Source organism: Paralichthys olivaceus, chromosome 16, assembly GCF_024713975.1.
Source record: "Paralichthys olivaceus isolate ysfri-2021 chromosome 16, ASM2471397v2, whole genome shotgun sequence".
Lineage (NCBI taxonomy): Eukaryota > Metazoa > Chordata > Actinopteri > Pleuronectiformes > Paralichthyidae > Paralichthys > Paralichthys olivaceus.
The window spans coordinates 430,712-453,950 of NC_091108.1; the positions used below are offsets into that span (position 1 = coordinate 430,712).

The window sequence follows — 23,239 nt, forward strand, 5'->3', positions numbered from 1 at the left end:
TGCTCAACTGGAGCTGAGACCAAAACTAGAAATCGCACGAGACGTCACGACAAAGATTATTATGGGATTGAAACAACCAAATATCATCTATTCCACAGGTTCAGTGAGACAGAGATTAGTTGTAAAACTCACCCAGGAAGTGAGAGAAAAAGAAAAAGAGGTGAAGCAACATGTCTTAGTCTTCGTGGTTGAAGCCAAACAGACGAACAATGTTCTTCCACTGCAGTAGAATGAAAAGACTCAGCAGCCTCTCTGCTGCACAGTCGTCCTCAACATCCAGCTGATTGTGCTTTTACTTCCTCCAACATTTCTGCACTGGACACTCCCAACAACTTCAGTGGGCGGGGCCGGTCTTTATCCTGTTAGTGATTGGTCGTTATAACAGGAGTGACAGGAAGTAGCTGAGATGATTGAAAGCGTCCATCACTTTAAAGAGTTTGCCAACACAACAAGAAGCCATTTTAAACTCCTCAAGTAGAGACGACACTTTTCCATCAGTGTTCAACTTTATTCTTGTGAGAAAGAAAGAAAAGCTCAGTGTCAGTTTTCTGCTTCACATCAACCAACAGTGTAGATTTGATTTCACCTGGTTTAAAGACAGTTAGTGACGAGTCAAAGGATCCAAGTTCTAGACTCACACAAAAGTTTGAAGGTCTTTGAGACCGAAACTTCACATGTGACAAACCTTCTGTCATAATCACTGGACCTCAGAGGGATTGTACAATAAATATTGGAAAAGAAAAGGATGAAATTGATGTATGTTTGAAAAACAATGATCCAAACTCAACATGTAAAGTGAAGATGAGAGGACCCAGCATTGAACCCTGTGGTACACCACACATTTAAGAAGTATCCTACAAAACCTGATGATTGTCCAAATTAGTTTTATTGTGAAACAAACATCATCACAGACCACTGAGGTTTAACAGTGAGTGACTCCCTCTAGTGGATGATGTGTTGTGTTGTCTTTGCTCTAAAGGTTTTTGTACAGAGTTGTGTAGTTTCCTGTCACTGTGGGCTTCACAGCACAGTAGTACACAGCAGAGTCTGTCACTGCAGCAGAGGAGATCTGCAGTCTGACATTATCTCCAGACAGTCGAGTGGAGAACCTTGTTTCTGATTTGAGAGAATCTGACTTTCTTGTCGCGTTCGACCCTGAGATGTACCAGAGGAACTCTGGTGGTTTTCCTGGATACTGTCGATACCAGAAGAAATAATCACTACTAGTTATTGTCCTGGAGAACTTGTAGGACAGAGTAACAGTGCTGCCTTCTCCACTGAACTCTTCAGTCTTGTCTGGAGTCAGTTCGTCACAGCTGACACCTAAAGAAACAGAAAACTCAGTTATAACATGGAAACGTTTCCAAACTTCATTTATATTCAGGAAAGATTTGACTTGATCTCCTTTTTCTACATGATCTAACAAACCTGTTAGGATTGAAAGAAGCAGCAGAGAAAAGTGACCAAGATGCAGTGAGAGCATGTTGAATAAAGGTGATGTTGAGGGTTTGTATATTGAACTGTGCTGAATATGGAAGCTCCTCTCTCTTCTATAGTTCAGTCACAGCTCAGCTCCTCCCTGAATCTCTCCGTCTCCTCTGATGTGTTGTCTTTGCTCTAAAGGTTTTTCTACAGAGTTGTGTAGTTTCCTGTCACTGTGGGCCTCAGAGCACAGTAGTACACAGCAGAGTCTGTCACTGCAGCAGAGGAGATCTGCAGTGTGACATGTTTCTTTGTTTTGTCAATGTGAGCAGAGAAATCAGACAGAGTTGGATGAATCGATCCTTCCTCTGAGATCAGGAGCAGGAACTCTGGTCTGGATCTCTGGTGTTGTCGGTACCACTGGATGTTGTTGATGGTTCCGTCATATTTACAGGTCAGGTTGATGTTACTTCCCTCTGAAACTACTTCTTCAGTACTTCCTGGCGTTATACTGAGCATGGAACCCATGGCTGCAAGATGAGTATTATTCATGTCAGTGAGTGTGAAGAGAATCAAACATCAAGAGACTCAACAGGTTCTTGACTTTTCTTCTACACCTGATGATTTTTCTACAGAGTAAATAAACCTCCTGTCATGATATGTAGAAGAAAGATTTGGATCATTCCACAGGTTCAGTGAGACAGAGATTAGTTGTAAAACTCACCCAGGAAGTGAGAGAAAAAGAAAAAGAGGTGAAGCAACATGTCTTAGTCTTCGTGGTTGAAGCCAAACAGACGAACAATGTTCTTCCACTGCAGTAGAATGAAAAGACTCAGCAGCCTCTCTGCTGCACAGTCGTCCTCAACATCCAGCTGATTGTGCTTTTACTTCCTCCAACATTTCTGCACTGGACACTCCCAACAACTTCAGTGGGCGGGGCCGGTCTTTATCCTGTTAGTGATTGGTCGTTATAACAGGAGTGACAGGAAGTAGCTGAGATGATTGAAAGCAGGGGTCTCAAACTCAATTTACCTGGGGGCCGCTGGAGGTAGAGTCTCGGTGAGGCTGGGCCGCATCAAGTACTCCACAAAAACTCTTGTCGCCTCAGTAGACACGTTTTAAGACTGGAGACCCGGTTCTCTCTCTCAGCTCCCTGGTATTTGGCAAACTCCTCAGCATGTCTCGTTGAGTAATGACGTCTGATGTTGTAGTCCTTGTGCACCGCAACTTTCTCTGTGCATATGAGACACGTCGGGGTGCCCCTGTGCTCAACAAAAAAATATTCCTTCTCCCACTTTTCCTGAAATTGTCTGTGCTCGTCGCCAACCTTTCTCTTCACGGCAGGTTTTGAGAAAGACATGACTGGGGCTGGGTGACAGGCAGTGGTGTAGTGGTCCCTGGAGAAGTGGGTATACTCTCACTGTTTGCCCTTTTTTAACCCAGCCCAGAAAAATGCCCTGTTTGAGAAACAGTGACACGTAAGACTACTCTATTTAGTTTACCCATAATCCATCAGTAGTATTTGCTCATTGTCACATAATTTCTGCTGCTCGATCTCAGGGAGGAAGGATTATGGAATTACTAAACCAATACTGGTCCACAGACGAGTGAGAGACAACGATGCATTTTGAGTGAACTACTGACACCTATTCTCTCACTTGGAGAGTCAGTAGTTTCTTTTGTAAACTGTCTCTTTGAACAGCTGATTTGCAGCAGATAGCGTGGGCCAGAGTGTGCCACTATTATAAAATGGACATGACTTGATCAGGAGCAGTTTGTAGGTATTACTGGTCACACAGGCAGCCTGCATGCATGTAAAATATAGATGAGGCTAACATGGTGTTTCAGTTATTTCTTGAACATTTATTCAAATAAAATACTTCAGATCTGAATTTGACAACGCATCCTTGTTCATATTTCACCTTAGATAAAGAAAATGCAAATCATTCTCTTCCACACATCAAAACCAATCAGATAAACTCAAAAGTGCACTGTCATAAATAAACACTATTTTAGCATAACTCATTAGATATATATATAAATATCATATGATGATTGAACATCACCATTCAAATTATTCAACAAAACAATATGTAACTAAAGAACAATACTTAGTGAACAATGAAAAAATGCATTTACAACACATGAACAGTGATATACTCTGTCACTGTTATCTGTGATTGTGTTGTGCTCAGCTGTTAAGTGTCGTTGTTGCTGAAGCACTGTGTTTTCCCACATCATTGAACGTGTCACAGGTGGGCACATGGCCGTTTGGACCAATGGTAGGGGTGGGATGGCATGGCTGGGTCCTCATTGGCCGGTTGTCAGCAGGTTGGGGCGTGAATGACATATAGATTCTATATGTATCTCGTGTGTGTGATAGTGAGCGAGTTAAAAAAACACATGAGAGGCAGAGTGGGTCATGGCTTCACCATCCCAGGAAAGAAATGGGTCATTTGGCTGCAGATGCTCCTGGATGGTGCGCATCAGGGGGATTTAGAAGTGGGTGTACGCAACGCTTACTGAAAAATAAGCGGGTATACGTCGTATACCCCCGTATACCCTGGACTACACCAGTGCTGACAGGATATATTTTCCTTCCACTTGGTGTCACTGCGGAATCACGTTTCAATCAAGTGACTAACGCTGCTAATTCGCTTTGGCTAACTTGACAACAAACGCCACCGGAAGCTGTCGGGGCAAGCACAGCCCGCGCAACGACTCGACAAAAAGGTGCGTTTGAGAAAAACGCACGGCCCGCACTAAACTTTGATGTGAAGTAGGGGGCCACAAAATATCGTCCAGAGGGCCGCGAGTTTGAGACCCCTGATTGAAAGAGTCCATCACTTTAAAGAGTTTGCCAACACAACAAGAAGCCATTTCAAACTCCTCAAGTAGAGACGACACTTTTCCATCAGTGTTCAACTTTATTCTTGTGAGAAAGAAAGAAAAGCTCAGTGTCAGTTTTCTGCTTCACATCAACCAACAGTGTAGATTTGATTTCACCTGGTTTAAAGACAGTTAGTGACGAGTCAAAGGATCCAAGTTCTAGACTCACACAAAAGTTTGAAGGTCTTTGAGACCGAAACTTCACATGTGACAAACCTTCTGTCATAATCACTGGACCTCAGAGGGATTGTACAATAAATATTGGAAAAGAAAAGGATGAAATTGATGTATGTTTGAAAAACAATGATCCAAACTCAACATGTAAAGTGAAGATGAGAGGACCCAGCATTGAACCCTGTGGTACACCACACATTTAAGAAGTATCCTACAAAACCTGATGATTGTCCAAATTAGTTTTATTGTGAAACAAACATCATCACAGACCACTGAGGTTTAACAGTGAGTGACTCCCTCTAGTGGATGATGTGTTGTGTTGTCTTTGCTCTAAAGGTTTTTGTACAGAGTTGTGTAGTTTCCTGTCACTGTGGGCCTCACAGCACAGTAGTACACAGCAGAGTCTGTCACTGCAGCAGAGGAGATGATCATCTGGATTTTCTTCTGCTCCACTTTAAACCTCAGTCCAGGTGTTGGAGCAGCTCCTTCTTGTTCTGAAGAAGAGTGTGAGAAGAGGAACTCTGGTGGTTTTCCTGGATACTGTCGATACCAGAAGAAATAATCACTACTCTTTATTGTCCTGGAGAACTTGTAGGACAGAGTAACAGTGCTGCCTTCTCCACTGAACTCTTCAGTCTTGTCTGGAGTCAGTTCGTCACAGCTGACACCTAAAGAAACAGAAAACTCAGTTATAACATGGAAACGTTTCCAAACTTCATTTATATTCAGGAAAGATTTGACTTGATCTCATTTTTCTACATGATCGAACAAACCTGTTAGGATTGAAAGAAGCAGCAGAGAAAAGTGACCAAGATGCAGTGAGAGCATGTTGAATAAAGGTGATGTTGAGGGTTTGTATATTGAACTGTGCTGAATATGGAAGCTCCTCTCTCTTCTATAGTTCAGTCACAGCTCAGCTCCTCCCTGAATCTCTCCGTCTCCTCTGATGTGTTGTCTTTGCTCTAAAGGTTTTTCTACAGAGTTGTGTAGTTTCCTGTCACTGTGGGCCTCAGAGCACAGTAGTACACAGCAGAGTCTGTCACTGCAGCAGAGGAGATCTGCAGTGTGACATGTTTCTTTGTTTTGTCAATGTGAGCAGAGAAATCAGACAGAGTTGGATGAATCGATCCTTCCTCTGAGATCAGGAGCAGGAACTCTGGTCTGGATCTCTGGTGTTGTCGGTACCACTGGATGTTGCTGATGGATCCGTCATATTTACAGGTCAGGTTGATGTTACTTCCCTCTGAAACTACTTCTTCAGTACTTCCTGGCGTTATACTGAGCATGGAACCCATGGCTGCAAGATGAGTATTATTCATGTCAGTGAGTGTGAAGAGAATCAAACATCAAGAGACTCAACAGGTTCTTGACTTTTCTTCTACACCTGATGATTTTTCTACAGAGTAAATAAACCTCCTGTCATGATATGTAGAAGAAAGCTTTGGATCATTCCACAGGTTCAGTGAGACAGAGATTAGTTGTAAAACTCACCCAGGAAGTGAGAGAAAAAGAAAAAGAGGTGAAGCAACATGTCTTAGTCTTCGTGGTTGAAGCCAAACAGACGAACAATGTTCTTCCACTGCAGTAGAATGAAAAGACTCAGCAGCCTCTCTGCTGCACAGTCGTCCTCAACATCCAGCTGATTGTGCTTTTACTTCCTCCAACATTTCTGCACTGGACACTCCCAACAACTTCAGTGGGCGGGGCCGGTCTTTATCCTGTTAGTGATTGGTCGTTATAACAGGAGTGACAGGAAGTAGCTGAGATGATTGAAAGCGTCCATCACTTTAAAGAGTTTGCCAACACAACAAGAAGCCATTTTAAACTCCTCAAGTAGAGACGACACTTTTCCATCAGTGTTCAACTTTATTCTTGTGAGAAAGAAAGAAAAGCTCAGTGTCAGTTTTCTGCTTCACATCAACCAACAGTGTAGATTTGATTTCACCTGGTTTAAAGACAGTTAGTGACGAGTCAAAGGATCCAAGTTCTAGACTCACACAAAAGTTTGAAGGTCTTTGAGACCGAAACTTCACATGTGACAAACCTTCTGTCATAATCACTGGACCTCAGAGGGATTGTACAATAAATATTGGAAAAGAAAATGATGAAATTGATGTATGTTTGAAAAACAATGATCCAAACTCAACATGTAAAGTGAAGATGAGAGGACCCAGCATTGAACCCTGTGGTACACCACACATTTAAGAAGTATCCTACAAAACCTGATGATTGTCCAAATTAGTTTTATTGTGAAACAAACATCATCACAGACCACTGAGGTTTAACAGTGAGTGACTCCCTCTAGTGGATGATGTGTTGTGTTGTCTTTGCTCTAAAGGTTTTTGTACAGAGTTGTGTAGTTTCCTGTCACTGTGGGCCTCACAGCACAGTAGTACACAGCAGAGTCTGTCACTGCAGCAGAGGAGATGATCATCTGGATTTTCTTCTGCTCCACTTTAAACCTCAGTCCAGGTGTTGGAGCAGCTCCTTCTTGTTCTGAATTAGAGTGTGAGAAGAGGAACTCTGGTGGTTTTCCTGGATACTGTCGATACCAGAAGAAATAATCATCACTAGTTATTGTCCTGGAGAACTTGTAGGACAGAGTAACAGTGCTGCCTTCTCCACTGAACTCTTCAGTCTTGTCTGGAGTCAGTTCGTCACAGCTGACACCTAAAGAAACAGAAAACTCAGTTATAACATGGAAACGTTTCCAAACTTCATTTATATTCAGGAAAGATTTGACTTGATCTCATTTTTCTACATGATCTAACAAACCTGTTAGGATTGAAAGAAGCAGCAGAGAAAAGTGACCAAGATGCAGTGAGAGCATGTTGAATAAAGGTGATGTTGAGGGTTTGTATATTGAACTGTGCTGAATATGGAAGCTCCTCTCTCTTCTATAGTTCAGTCACAGCTCAGCTCCTCCCTGAATCTCTCCGTCTCCTCTGATGTGTTGTCTTTGCTCTAAAGGTTTTGCTACAGAGTTGTGTAGTTTCCTGTCACTGTGGGCCTCAGAGCACAGTAGTACACAGCAGAGTCTGACAGCTGCAGCTTCTGGATCTTCAGAGGAACTGATGTCTTGTTGACAGCAGCATCTATTCTTCTGTCCCTCTGTCTTTCTGCTGGATCGACTGCTTCTATTGAGGAGCGTCGCAGGAGGAACTTTGGGGAATCGTTGACTAGTTGTTTGTACCAGAACAGAGTTGGAGTTGGGTCACTGGTCTGAAAAGTACAACCAAGTGTGAGCGTCTCTCCTTCAGCAGCAGTGACGCCTCCGGTCGGCTGCATCACTCTGTCGTCTCCATCACACTCTGAGGAAGAACACAACATGTAGAGGAAGAGACACATCAATAAAGAGGATTTCTGACTGACACCAGCTCAGTAACATGTTCAGCTGCTTTACGAGGAATCACGTTGTGTTTTCTATCTTACTAAAGACCAGAGCAGCAAGAATCATCCAGAGCCGATGTTCCATCTCCACAACCAGGTTTAAATCAACAAGAGAAACGTGCTGAGGTTCAACCTTCAGTCTGACAGTTGTTGTCCTCACAGCAGCAGTTATTACTCACGCCTACTGAGTAATGTCGCCCTCTAGTGGAGGCAAGAAGCTGAGGTGAGCAGTGAGGAGAGGAGGCTTCTGGCAGCTGATGTTTTTGTACAGAGTTGTGTAGTTTCCTGTCACTGTGGGCTTCACAGCACAGTAGTACACAGCAGAGTCTGTCACTGCAGCAGAGGAGATGATCATCTGGATTTTCTTCTGCTCCACTTTAAACCTCAGTCCAGGTGTTGGAGCAGCTCCTTCTTGTTCTGAATTAGAGTGTGAGAAGAGGAACTCTGGTGGTTTTCCTGGATACTGTCGATACCAGAAGAAATAATCTCCTATTGTCAGTTTGGGGTAATTATAGGACAGAGTAACAGTGCTGCCTTCTCCACTGAACTCTTCAGTCTTGTCTGGAGTCAGTTCGTCACAGCTGACACCTAAAGAAACAGAAAACTCAGTTATAACATGGAAACGTTTCCAAACTTCATTTATATTCAGGAAAGATTTGACTTGCTCTCATTTTTCTACATGATCTAACAAACCTGTTAGGATTGAAAGAAGCAGCAGAGAAAAGTGACCAAGATGCAGTGAGAGCATGTTGAATAAAGGTGATGTTGAGGGTTTGTATATTGAACTGTGCTGAATATGGAAGCTCCTCTCTCTTCTATAGTTCAGTCACAGCTCAGCTCCTCCCTGAATCTCTCCGTCTCCTCTGATGTGTTGTCTTTGCTCTAAAGGTTTTTGTACAGAGTTGTGTAGTTTCCTGTCACTGTGGGCCTCAGAGCACAGTAGTACACAGCAGAGTCTGTCACTGCAGCAGAGGAGATCTGCAGTGTGACTCCATTTCTCTCCTGGTTCAGTTCAGCTGTCAGTCGAGGGTGTGGAGGAGTCGCTCTGACCACTTGAGGCTCTTTTGTATCAGTGATCAGGAGAAGAAAGTGAGGAGCTGATCCTGGATCCTGTCGGTACCACTGGAGATTTTGAGCTTTAACAGAATATTCACAGGACACAGTAACAGGACGGCCCGATGCTGAAAACACCTCAGCGCTGTTGGCAGTAATATCATCTTCCAAGCTCTGACCTAGTGATGGAAACGATATATTCAGACTCATGTCCATGGTTGGAAAGAAAATGGAAACCAACAATCCTGTTAACGGCAGATTCAACAGTTATTAGTGGTGAAGTGGAGACATCTTCATCAGCTGGATGTGTGATGTGGAAACGTTGAGATCTTTAACAGCAGCTACAGAATCATCCAAACATAATGTCTTCCTGTTTCAGGTTTTCTTTCCTGAATCATACGAACCTACAAGAGTTGAGAAGAACAAGAGTGCAGCCAGTGTTTCCATGTTGACAGTGAAACTGTGATGGTTCAGTGTGAATGAGCAGCGAGTGGGTTCAGGCTGATGTTCACAGCTGGAATCAGATAGTTTCCACCAATCAGCTTCTTCTGCAGTCAGTGGGAGGAGCCACACAGCTGAATATACTGTACTACAGGTACACCTCTCCTACCACGTACTATATTCTTTTTCAAATGATCGATTCATTTAGATATATTATATATATTTATATATATATATATATATATATATATATATATATAAATAAATATATATATAAATAAATATATATATAAATATATATACGGGGCGTGGGTCCTTTGACTGTTAGAACAGTGCAGCTCATTGGTCAGCACGGTCACATGACTATAATTGGTCCAATCACAGGCTCTGTTGTTAGGTCGCTGCCCAGCCGGAAGTCGTCTGTTCGTGTTCAGTCGGTGGAAACATCGTTAACGTGATTGAACAAACCGGGGAATCGGCTCGTTCCGCCTCCAGCTGCTGCTACAAACCGTTAACGGTCACCGCTGCTTCACGGAGCGGAAGCTAACCGCACAGCTAGCCGCTGACGTTAGCCGCGGCTCGGTGCCGGTGACAGTCAAGAGGTGAGCGCTGTTAGCTTTAGCTTTAGCATTCTTCAGAGGTCGGGGCTCTTGGACCTGTTCTGACCCGAAATCCACCACCTGAGGGCCGCAGTGACGGGTGACTAACCCTCCCCCCCCAGAGACACCAGCATGCACCGGCACCCGCAGCACAAGTGTCCGGTTCCTCGGCTGGAGTCTCGTGCTCTCATCAGTATTTCTCTCAGTGATGTCAAATGTAGAAGCTGCTGTTAGAAAGCTGCTGTGGACCCTGGTCTGCACGTCACTGATTCAGTTCTGCTGTGAACAGGTGGGACAGAGGACAAGAGGACAAGAGGACAAGTCAATACTTCAAACACCGTCAGGCATCTTCTAAGTCTGCAGTCAGATCGAAGATCTCACTCCAGTGTTGGTCTCCTGACACGTGACAGGACGTAGAGAAGAGGTGTGTTCTGATCTCTCCTGTTCACACTGGCTGAGGCTACATCACATCACTGTTGCTATGGTTACGCCTGGCAGAGTTCTGCAGCCTCGTGATTCGTGTGAACTGATCTGGTTTCAGTTTGAAACTCTGGTTTGTGTTTTAGTCTGAACACAAACTGAGACTTTAGGAAACGATGACGCCCACGTTCTCTTGTGATTGGTTCTCATCGGTCACATGACTCGACTACCAGCGGTGAACACAAAGCGTCGCTAACACTTCCTGTCAGGAACAGTTCCACCTCGTCGTCGCTCCGAGAAAAGAAATTTCTGCTCTGACTCTTCACCATCACTGCTCCTCCTTCAGAGGAGCTTCTGTTGCTAAGCAACCAACTGCAGAGGAGACACTCTACTTCCTGTTTACGTCTTATTTCTGAATTGTATTTAAATGGTCGGAGACCTTGAACGTCTCAGAAACCACAGAAACACTTTTTAAAATTTGAATTTGTTGGGTTTCTCTGTATGGAGACAGGGTTGGTGTTGGATGGTGGAGAGCTGACAGGAAACCAGAGCTGTGGTGGGCGTTCCGTCAGACGACACAGTATGTGTTCCAGTGTTTGAGTCGATGTTTGTCGCTGTCTTCCTCAGCTGGTTCTTGTATGGGAGAGTGAACGTCAAACATGAGTGTGGAGCCAGACGCCCTGGCTGTGGTCAACCAGCTGAAGGACCTGGCCGCAGACCCCACGAACCGCAGGGCCATCGTCCAGGACCAGGGTTGCCTGCCGGGACTAATCCTCTTCCTGGACCACCCAAATCCTCAGGTGGTCAGTTCAGAAAGGTGTGGTGGAGCGAGACTGTGGACGCTCTGAAAGGTGAAGAGTCTTAAAGACAATGTGGTATCTGACCTGGAGCCAGTGAAGCTGCTGAAGGACACGAGTGATGTGATTAATGGGGGGGGGGTTCTGGACTAATTGAAGTTTATGAAGGCATCTGTTACAGTGGTCAGTGTGGGGGGTGTTGGGAGGTGCTGGGTGTGAGGGATGAAATCAATTTCATCTCTGTTTCACGTCAGAACTTTTTCAATGACTATTGTGAATAATCTCCAAAAAACGTGATAACAATCAGATTTGTGTCGTATAAATGAAACATCAGGGTAAACAGTGGGCGGGGCCAGCTAATCACCTGTTACTGCAGTGAAAACCATTCGTACGTGGAGACGACTCGAGCTTCAGGGAAACCGATGAAACCGAAACAGTAGAGTTCAGTATTATACGTCTTGTTATTTGTCCAATTGTGGTTTTGAACCAGTTTCAACTTTAAAGATCAAACAGCCGTGAAGAGACGGGACAATATCGGTCGATGCCTCGTGTATAAAACAACATCACACAGTGAACATGACACAGCATCTCATCATCTTTGAGATCCTCTGTTGTTTTATACAGAAAATAATCTGCTGAGTCATTCGTCTGTTTAATCATCACAACAAAGAATCTGGACTGGATCATGAGAAACACTGAGGTTGTGCAGTGTGTGACTCCCTCTAGTGGATGATGTGGACTTTGGTGTTTGTCTTCAAACTATCTTCTGCCATAAATACTGGACTTGTCATTTAATATAAACCTTTTCAGAAAAGAAATCAAACTTCATGTTGTCTTCAGGAGTTATAAAGATCCAGATTCAACAAGAAAATACACAAATGAGAGGAACCAGGACTGAACCCTGTGGTGCACCACAAGAAACCATAAGAGACCAACAGACAATTTGATTTTACAAACTTAAGAATGAAAGAAATCATATCTTAAAAATACCTCATTGTCACAACTGGTGTTGTCTGACTCCCTCTAGTGGATGATGTGTTGTGTTGTCTTTGCTCTAAAGGTTTTTGTACAGAGTTGTGTAGTTTCCTGTCACTGTGGGCTGCACAGCACAGTAGTACACAGCAGAGTCTGTCACTGCAGCAGAGGAGATGATCATCTGGATTTTCTTCTGCTCCACTTTAAACCTCAGTCCAGGTGTTGGAGCAGCTCCTTCTTGTTCTGAAGCAGAGTGTGAGAAGAGGAACTCTGGTGGTTTTCCTGGATACTGTCGATACCAGAAGAAATAATCATCACTAGTTATTGTCCTGGAGAACTTGTAGGACAGAGTAACAGTGCTGCCTTCTCCACTGAACTCTTCAGTCTTGTCTGGAGTCAGTTCGTCACAGCTGACACCTAAAGAAACAGAAAACTCAGTTATAACATGGAAACGTTTCCAAACTTCATTTATATTCAGGAAAGATTTGACTTGATCTCATTTTTCTACATGATCTAACAAACCTGTTAGGATTGAAAGAAGCAGCAGAGAAAAGTGACCAAGATGCAGTGAGAGCATGTTGAATAAAGGTGATGTTGAGGGTTTGTATATTGAACTGTGCTGAATATGGAAGCTCCTCTCTCTTCTATAGTTCAGTCACAGCTCAGCTCCTCCCTGAATCTCTCCGTCTCCTCTGATGTGTTGTCTTTGCTCTAAAGGTTTTTCTACAGAGTTGTGTAGTTTCCTGTCACTGTGGGCCTCAGAGCACAGTAGTACACAGCAGAGTCTGTCACTGCAGCAGAGGAGATCTGCAGTGTGACATGTTTCTTTGTTTTGTCAATGTGAGCAGAGAAATCAGACAGAGTTGGATGAATCGATCCTTCCTCTGTGATCCAGAGCAGGAACTCTGGTCTGGATCTCTGGTGTTGTCGGTACCACTGGATGTTGTAGATGGATCCGTCATATTTACAGGTCAGGTTGATGTTACTTCCCTCTGAAACTACTTCTTCAGTACTTCCTGGCGTTATACTGAGCATGGAACCCATGGCTGCAAGATGAGTATTATTCATGTCAGTGAGTGTGAAGAGAATCAAACATCAAGAGACTCAACAGGTTCTTGACTTTTCTTCTACGCCTGATGATTTTTCTACAGAGTAAATAAACCTCCTGTCATGATATGTAGAAGAAAGATTTGGATCATTCCACAGGTTCAGTGAGACAGAGATTAGTTGTAAAACTCACCCAGGAAGTGAGAGAAAAAGAAAAAGAGGTGAAGCAACATGTCTTAGTCTTCGTGGTTGAAGCCAAACAGAAGAACAATGTTCTTCCACTGCAGTAGAATGAAAAGACTCAGCAGCCTCTCTGCTGCACAGTCGTCCTCAACATCCAGCTGATTGTGCTTTTACTTCCTCCAACATTTCTGCACTGGACACTCCCAACAACTTCAGTGGGCGGGGCCAGCTAATCACCTGTTACTGCAGTGAAAACCATTCGTACGTGGAGACGACTCGAGCTTCAGGGAAACCGATGAAACCGAAACAGTAGAGTTCAGTATTATACGTCTTGTTATTTGTCCAATTGTGGTTTTGAACCAGTTTCAACTTTAAAGATCAAACAGCCGTGAAGAGACGGGACAATATCGGTCGATGCCTCGTGTATAAAACAACATCACACAGTGAACATGACACAGCATCTCATCATCTTTGAGATCCTCTGTTGTTTTATACAGAAAATAATCTGCTGAGTCATTCGTCTGTTTAATCATCACAACAAAGAATCTGGACTGGATCATGAGAAACACTGAGGTTGTGCAGTGTGTGACTCCCTCTAGTGGATGATGTGGACTTTGGTGTTTGTCTTCAAACTATCTTCTGCCATAAATACTGGACTTGTCATTTATAATAAACTTTTCAGAAAAGAAATCAAACTTCATGTTGTCTTCAGGAGTTATAAAGATCCAGATTCAACAAGAAAATACACAAATGAGAGGACCCAGGACTGAACCCTGTGGTGCACCACAAGAAACCATAAGAGGCCAACAGACAATTTGATTTTACAAACTTAAGAATGAAAGAAATCATATCTTAAAAATACCTCATTGTCACAACTGGTGTTGTCTGACTCCCTCTAGTGGATGATGTGTTGTGTTGTCTTTGCTCTCAAGGTTTTTGTACAGAGTTGTGTAGTTTCCTGTCACTGTGGGCTGCACAGCACAGTAGTACACAGCAGAGTCTGTCACTGCAGCAGAGGAGATCTGCAGTCTGACATTATCTCCAGACAGTCGAGTGGAGAACCTTGTTTCTGATTTGAGAGAATCTGACGTTATTGTGATGTTCGACCCTGAGATGTACAGGAGGAACTCTGGTGGTTTTCCTGGATACTGTCGATACCAGAAGAAATGATCATTACTAGTTATTGTCCTGGAGAACTTGTAGGACAGAGTAACAGTGCTGCCTTCTCCACTGAACTCTTCAGTCTTGTCTGGAGTCAGTTCGTCACAGCTGACACCTAAAGAAACAGAAAACTCAGTTATAACATGGAAACGTTTCCAAACTTCATTTATATTCAGGAAAGATTTGACTTGATCTCCTTTTTCTACATGATCTAACAAACCTGTTAGGATTGAAAGAAGCAGCAGAGAAAAGTGACCAAGATGCAGTGAGAGCATGTTGAATAAAGGTGATGTTGAGGGTTTGTATATTGAACTGTGCTGAATATGGAAGCTCCTCTCTCTTCTATAGTTCAGTCACAGCTCAGCTCCTCCCTGAATCTCTCCGTCTCCTCTGATGTGTTGTCTTTGCTCTAAAGGTTTTTCTACAGAGTTGTGTAGTTTCCTGTCACTGTGGGCCTCAGAGCACAGTAGTACACAGCAGAGTCTGTCACTGCAGCAGAGGAGATCTGCAGTGTGACATGTTTCTTTGTTTTGTCAATGTGAGCAGAGAAATCAGACAGAGTTGGATGAATCGATCCTTCCTCTGTGATCCAGAGCAGGAACTCTGGTCTGGATCTCTGGTGTTGTCGGTACCACTGGATGTTGTAGATGGATCCGTCATATTTACAGGTCAGGTTGATGTTACTTCCCTCTGAAACTACTTCTTCAGTACTTCCTGGCGTTATACTGAGCATGGAACCCATGGCTGCAAGATGAGTATTATTCATGTCAGTGAGTGTGAAGAGAATCAAACATCAAGAGACTCAACAGGTTCTTGACTTTTCTTCTACACCTGATGATTTTTCTACAGAGTAAATAAACCTCCTGTCATGATATGTAGAAGAAAGATTTGGATCATTCCACAGGTTCAGTGAGACAGAGATTAGTTGTAAAACTCACCCAGGAAGTGAGAGAAAAAGAAAAAGAGGTGAAGCAACATGTCTTAGTCTTCGTGGTTGAAGCCAAACAGACGAACAATGTTCTTCCACTGCAGTAGAATGAAAAGACTCAGCAGCCTCTCTGCTGCACAGTCGTCCTCAACATCCAGCTGATTGTGCTTTTACTTCCTCCAACATTTCTGCACTGGACACTCCCAACAACTTCAGTGGGCGGGGCCGGTCTTTATCCTGTTAGTGATTGGTCGTTATAACAGGAGTGACAGGAAGTAGCTGAGATGATTGAAAGCAGGGGTCTCAAACTCAATTTACCTGGGGGCCGCTGGAGGTAGAGTCTCGGTGAGGCTGGGCCGCATCAAGTACTCCACAAAAACTCTTGTCGCCTCAGTAGACACGTTTTAAGACTGGAGACCCGGTTCTCTCTCTCAGCTCCCTGGTATTTGGCAAACTCCTCAGCATGTCTCGTTGAGTAATGACGTCTGATGTTGTAGTCCTTGTGCACCGCAACTTTCTCTGAGCATATGAGACACGTCGGGGTGCCCCTGTGCTCAACAAAAAAATATTCCTTCTCCCACTTTTCCTGAAATTGTCTGTGCTCGTCGCCAACCTTTCTCTTCACGGCAGGTTTTGAGAAAGACATGACTGGGGCTGGGTGACAGGCAGTGGTGTAGTGGTCCCTGGAGAAGTGGGTATACTCTCAATGTTTGCCCTTTTTTAACGCAGCCCAGAAAAATGCCCTGTTTGAGAAACAGTGACACGTAAGACTACTCTATTTAGTTTACCCAAAAATCCATCAGTAGTATTTGCTCATTGTCACATAATTTCTGCTGCTCGATCTCAGGGAGGAAGGATTATGGAATTACTAAACCAATACTGGTCCACAGACGAGTGAGAGACAACGATGCATTTTGAGTGAACTACTGACACCTATTCTCTCACTTGGAGAGTCAGTAGTTTCTTCTGTAAACTGTCTCTTTGAACAGCTGATTTGCAGCAGATAGCGTGGGCCAGAGTGTGCCACTATTATAAAATGGACATGACTTGATCAGGAGCAGTTTGTAGGTATTACTGGTCACACAGGCAGCCTGCATGAATGTAAAATATAGATGAGGCTAACATGGTGTTTCAGTTATTTCTTGAACATTTATTTAAATAAAATACTTCAGATCTGAATTTGACAACGCATCCTTGTTCATATTTCACCTTAGATAAAGAAAATGCAAATCATTCTCTTCCACACATCAAAACCAATCAGATAAACTCAAAAGTGCACTGTCATAAATAAACACTATTTTAGCATAACTCATTAGATATATATATAAATATCATATGATGATTGAACATCACCATTCAAATTATGTAACAAAACAATATGTAACTAAAGAACAATACTTAGTGAACAATGAAAAAATGCATTTACAACACATGAACAGTGATATACTCTGTCACTGTTATCTGTGATTGTGTTGTGCTCAGCTGTTAAGTGTCGTTGTTGCTGAAGCACTGTGTTTTCCCACATCATTGAACGTGTCACAGGTGGGCACATGGCCGTTTGGACCAATGGTAGGGGTGGGATGGCATGGCTGGGTCCCCATTGGCCGGTTGTCAGCAGGTTGGGGCGTGAATGACATATAGATTCTATATGTATCTCGTGTGTGTGATAGTGAGCGAGTTAAAGAAACACATGAGAGGCAGAGTGGGTCATGGCTTCACCATCCCAGGAAAGAAATGGGTCATTTGGCTGCAGATGCTCCTGGATGGTGCGCATCAGGGGGATTTAGAAGTGGGTGTACGCAACGCTTACTGAAAAATAAGCGGGTATACGTCGTATACCCCCGTATACCCTGGACTACACCACTGCTGACAGGATATATTTTCCTTCCACTTGGTGTCACTGCGGAATCACGTTTCAATCAAGTGACTAACGCTGCTAATTCGCTTTGGCTAACTTGACAACAAACGCCACCGGAAGCTGTCGGGGCAAGCACAGCCCGCGCAACGACTCGACAAAAAGGTGCGTTTGAGAAAAACGCACGGCCCGCACTAAACTTTGATGTCAAGTAGGGGGCCACAAAATATCGTCCAGCGGGCCGCGAGTTTGAGACCCCTGATTGAAAGAGTCCATCACTTTAAAGAGTTTGCCAACACAACAAGAAGCCATTTTAAACTCCTCAAGTAGAGACGACACTTTTCCATCAGTGTTCAACTTTATTCTTGTGAGAAAGAAAGAAAAGCTCAGTGTCAGTTTTCTGCTTCACATCAACCAACAGTGTAGATTTGATTTCACCTGGTTTAAAGACAGTTAGTGACGAGTCAAAGGATCCAAGTTCTAGACTCACACAAAAGTTTGAAGGTCTTTGAGACCGAAACTTCACATGTGACAAACCTTCTGTCATAATCACTGGACCTCAGAGGGATTGTACAATAAATATTGGAAAAGAAAAGGATGAAATTGATGTATGTTTGAAAAACAATGATCCAAACTCAACATGTAAAGTGAAGATGAGAGGACCCAGCATTGAACCCTGTGGTACACCACACATTTAAGAAGTATCCTACAAAACCTGATGATTGTCCAAATTAGTTTTATTGTGAAACAAACATCATCACAGACCACTGAGGTTTAACAGTGAGTGACTCCCTCTAGTGGATGATGTGTTGTGTTGTCTTTGCTCTAAAGGTTTTTGTACAGAGTTGTGTAGTTTCCTGTCACTGTGGGCCTCACAGCACAGTAGTACACAGCAGAGTCTGTCACTGCAGCAGAGGAGATCTGCAGTCTGACATTATCTCCAGACAGTCGAGTGGAGAACCTTGTTTCTGATATGAGAGAATCTGACTTTCTTGTCGCGTTCGACCCTGAGATGTACAGGAGGAACTCTGGTGGTTTTCCTGGATACTGTCGATACCAGAAGAAATGATCATCACTCTTTATTGTCCTGGAGAACTTGTAGGACAGAGTAACAGTGCTGCCTTCTCCACTGAACTCTTCAGTCTTGTCTGGAGTCAGTTCGTCACAGCTGACACCTAAAGAAACAGAAAACTCAGTTATAACATGGAAACGTTTCCAAACTTCATTTATATTCAGGAAAGATTTGACTTGATCTCATTTTTCTACATGATCTAACAAACCTGTTAGGATTGAAAGAAGCAGCAGAGAAAAGTGACCAAGATGCAGTGAGAGCATGTTGAATAAAGGTGATGTTGAGGGTTTGTATATTGAACTGTGCTGAATATGGAAGCTCCTCTCTCTTCTATAGTTCAGTCACAGCTCAGCTCCTCCCTGAATCTCTCCGTCTCCTCTGATGTGTTGTCTTTGCTCTAAAGGTTTTTCTACAGAGTTGTGTAGTTTCCTGTCACTGTGGGCCTCAGAGCACAGTAGTACACAGCAGAGTCTGACAGCTGCAGCTTCTGGATCTTCAGAGGAACTGATGTCTTGTTGACAGCAGCATCTATTCTTCTGTCCCTCTGTCTTTCTGCTGGATCGACTGCTTCTATTGAGGAGCGTCGCAGGAGGAACTTTGGGGAATCGTTGACTAGTTGTTTGTACCAGAACAGAGCTGGAGTTGGGTCACTGGTCTGAAAAGTACAACCAAGTGTGAGCGTCTCTCCTTCAGCAGCAGTGACGCCTCCGGTCGGCTGCATCACTCTGTCGTCTCCATCACACTCTGAGGAAGAACACAACATGTAGAGGAAGAGACACATCAATAAAGAGGATTTCTGACTGACACCAGCTCAGTAACATGTTCAACTGCTTTACGAGGAATCACGTTGTGTTTTCTATCTTACTAAAGACCAGAGCAGCAAGAATCATCCAGAGCCGATGTTCCATCTCCACAACCAGGTTTAAATCAACAAGAGAAACGTGCTGAGGTTCAACCTTCAGTCTGACAGTTGTTGTCCTCACAGCAGCAGTTATTACTCACGCCTACTGAGTAGTGTCGCCCTCTAGTGGAGGCAAGAAGCTGAGGTGAGCAGTGAGGAGAGGAGGCTTCTGGCAGCTGATGTTTTTGTACAGAGTTGTGTAGTTTCCTGTCACTGTGGGCCTCACAGCACAGTAGTACACAGCAGAGTCTGTCACTGCAGCAGAGGAGATGATCATCTGGATTTTCTTCTGCTCCACTTTAAACCTCAGTCCAGGTGTTGGAGCAGCTCCTTCTTGTTCTGAAGAAGAGTGTAAGAAGAGGAACTCTGGTGGTTTTCCTGGATACTGTCGATACCAGAAGAAATAATCTCCTATTGTCAGTTTGGGGTAATTATAGGACAGAGTAACAGTGCTGCCTTCTCCACTGAACTCTTCAGTCTTGTCTGGAGTCAGTTCGTCACAGCTGACACCTAAAGAAACAGAAAACTCAGTTATAACATGGAAACGTTTCCAAACTTCATTTATATTCAGGAAAGATTTGACTTGATCTCATTTTTCTACATGATCTAACAAACCTGTTAGGATTGAAAGAAGCAGCAGAGAAAAGTGACCAAGATGCAGTGAGAGCATGTTGAATAAAGGTGATGTTGAGGGTTTGTATATTGAACTGTGCTGAATATGGAAGCTCCTCTCTCTTCTATAGTTCAGTCACAGCTCAGCTCCTCCCTGAATCTCTCCGTCTCCTCTGATGTGTTGTCTTTGCTCTAAAGGTTTTTCTACAGAGTTGTGTAGTTTCCTGTCACTGTGGGCCTCAGAGCACAGTAGTACACAGCAGAGTCTGTCACTGCAGCAGAGGAGATCTGCAGTGTGACATGTTTCTTTGTTTTGTCAATGTGAGCAGAGAAATCAGACAGAGTTGGATGAATCGATCCTTCCTCTGTGATCCAGAGCAGGAACTCTGGTCTGGATCTCTGGTGTTGTCGGTACCACTGGATGTTGCTGATGGATCCGTCATATTTACAGGTCAGGTTGATGTTACTTCCCTCTGAAACTACTTCTTCAGTACTTCCTGGCGTTATACTGAGCATGGAACCCATGGCTGCAAGATGAGTATTATTCATGTCAGTGAGTGTGAAGAGAATCAAACATCAAGAGACTCAACAGGTTCTTGACTTTTCTTCTACACCTGATGATTTTTCTACAGAGTAAATAAACCTCCTGTCATGATATGTAGAAGAAAGATTTGGATCATTCCACAGGTTCAGTGAGACAGAGATTAGTTGTAAAACTCACCCAGGAAGTGAGAGAAAAAGAAAAAGAGGTGAAGCAACATGTCTTAGTCTTCGTGGTTGAAGCCAAACAGACGAACAATGTTCTTCCACTGCAGTAGAATGAAAAGACTCAGCAGCCTCTCTGCTGCACAGTCGTCCTCAACATCCAGCTGATTGTGCTTTTACTTCCTCCAACATTTCTGCACTGGACACTCCCAACAACTTCAGTGGGCGGGGCCAGCTAATCACCTGTTACTGCAGTGAAAACCATTCGTACGTGGAGACGACTCGAGCTTCAGGGAAACCGATGAAACCGAAACAGTAGAGTTCAGTATTATACGTCTTGTCATTTGTCCAATTGTGGTTTTGAACCAGTTTCAACTTTAAAGATCAAACAGCCGTGAAGAGACGGGACAATATCGGTCGATGCCTCGTGTATAAAACAACATCACACAGTGAACATGACACAGCATCTCATCATCTTTGAGATCCTCTGTTGTTTTATACAGAAAATAATCTGCTGAGTCATTCGTCTGTTTAATCATCACAACAAAGAATCTGGACTGGATCATGAGAAACACTGAGGTTGTGCAGTGTGTGACTCCCTCTAGTGGATGATGTGGACTTTGGTGTTTGTCTTCAAACTGTCTTCTGCCATAAATACTGGACTTGTCATTTATAATAAACTTTTCAGAAAAGAAATCAAACTTCATGTTGTCTTCAGGAGTTATAAAGATCCAGATTCAACAAGAAAATACACAAATGAGAGGACCCAGGACTGAACCCTGTGGTGCACCACAAGAAACCATAAGAGACCAACAGACAATTTGATTTTACAAACTTAAGAATGAAAGAAATCATATCTTAAAAATACCTCATTGTCACAACTGGTGTTGTCTGACTCCCTCTAGTGGATGATGTGTTGTGTTGTCTTTGCTTTAAAGGTTTTTGTACAGAGTTGTGTAGTTTCCTGTCACTGTGGGCCTCAGAGCACAGTAGTACACAGCAGAGTCTGTCACTGCAGCAGAGGAGATCTGCAGTGTGACATGTTTCTTTGTTTTGTCAATGTGAGCAGAGAAATCAGACAGAGTTGGATGAATCAATCCTTCCTCTGTGATCCAGAGCAGGAACTCTGGTCTGGATCTCTGGTGTTGTCGGTACCACTGGATGTTGTTGATGGTTCCGTCATATTTACAGGTCAGGTTGATGTTACTTCCCTCTGAAACTACTTCTTCAGTACTTCCTGGCGTTATACTGAGCATGGAACCCATGGCTGCAAGATGAGTATTATTCATGTCAGTGAGTGTGAAGAGAATCAAACATCAAGAGACTCAACAGGTTCTTGACTTTTCTTCTACACCTGATGATTTTTCTACAGAGTAAATAAACCTCCTGTCATGATATGTAGAAGAAAGATTTGGATCATTCCACAGGTTCAGTGAGACAGAGATTAGTTGTAAAACTCACCCAGGAAGTGAGAGAAAAAGAAAAAGAGGTGAAGCAACATGTCTTAGTCTTCGTGGTTGAAGCCAAACAGACGAACAATGTTCTTCCACTGCAGTAGAATGAAAAGACTCAGCAGCCTCTCTGCTGCACAGTCGTCCTCAACATCCAGCTGATTGTGCTTTTACTTCCTCCAACATTTCTGCACTGGACACTCCCAACAACTTCAGTGGGCGGGGCCGGTCTTTATCCTGTTAGTGATTGGTCGTTATAACAGGAGTGACAGGAAGTAGCTGAGATGATTGAAAGCAGGGGTCTCAAACTCAATTTACCTGGGGGCCGCTGGAGGTAGAGTCTCGGTGAGGCTGGGCCGCATCAAGTACTCCACAAAAACTCTTGTCGCCTCAGTAGACACGTTTTAAGACTGGAGACCCGGTTCTCTCTCTCAGCTCCCTGGTATTTGGCAAACTCCTCAGCATGTCTCGTTGAGTAATGACGTCTGATGTTGTAGTCCTTGTGCACCGCAACTTTCTCTGTGCATATGAGACACGTCGGGGTGCCCCTGTGCTCAACAAAAAAATATTCCTTCTCCCACTTTTCCTGAAATTGTCTGTGCTCGTCGCCAACCTTTCTCTTCACGGCAGGTTTTGAGAAAGACATGACTGGGGCTGGGTGACAGGCAGTGGTGTAGTGGTCCCTGGAGAAGTGGGTATACTCTCAATGTTTGCCCTTTTTTAACCCAGCCCAGAAAAATGCCCTGTTTGAGAAACAGTGACACGTAAGACGACTCTATTTAGTTTACCCATAATCCATCAGTAGTATTTGCTCATTGTCACATAATTTCTGCTGCTCGATCTCAGGGAGGAAGGATTATGGAATTACTAAACCAATACTGGTCCACAGACGAGTGAGAGACAACGATGCATTTTGAGTGAACTACTGACACCTATTCTCTCACTTGGAGAGTCAGTAGTTTCTTCTGTAAACTGTCTCTTTGAACAGCTGATTTGCAGCAGATAGCCCGGGCCAGAGTGTGCCACTATTATAAAATGGACATGACTTGATCAGGAGCAGTTTGTAGGTATTACTGGTCACACAGGCAGCCTGCATGCATGTAAAATATAGATGAGGCTAACATGGTGTTTCAGTTATTTCTTGAACATTTATTTAAATAAAAT

At 43.6% G+C, this 23,239-nt stretch overlaps 1 long non-coding RNA gene and 2 gene segments (V, D, J or C); 1 reads left to right on the plus strand and 2 right to left on the minus strand.

Moving 5' to 3' along the window:
• Positions 1–8,056: 8,056 nt before the first annotated feature.
• Positions 8,057–9,144, minus strand: LOC138405139 (T cell receptor delta variable 3-like). The segment is given in 2 exon segments: positions 8,057–8,463; positions 9,108–9,144. Coding segments are annotated over 2 exon segments (444 nt in total).
• A 526-nt stretch (positions 9,145–9,670) lies between these two features.
• Positions 9,671–12,005, plus strand: LOC138405105 (uncharacterized). Its single transcript, XR_011238807.1, has 2 exons — positions 9,671–9,971; positions 10,258–12,005. It is a non-coding gene; the product is annotated as an uncharacterized lncRNA (long non-coding RNA).
• Positions 12,006–18,815: 6,810 nt separating this feature from the next.
• LOC138405140 (T cell receptor alpha variable 18-like) lies at positions 18,816–19,314 on the minus strand. The segment is given in 2 exon segments: positions 18,816–19,150; positions 19,272–19,314. Coding segments are annotated over 2 exon segments (378 nt in total).
• Between the last annotated feature and the right edge of the window lie 3,925 nt (positions 19,315–23,239).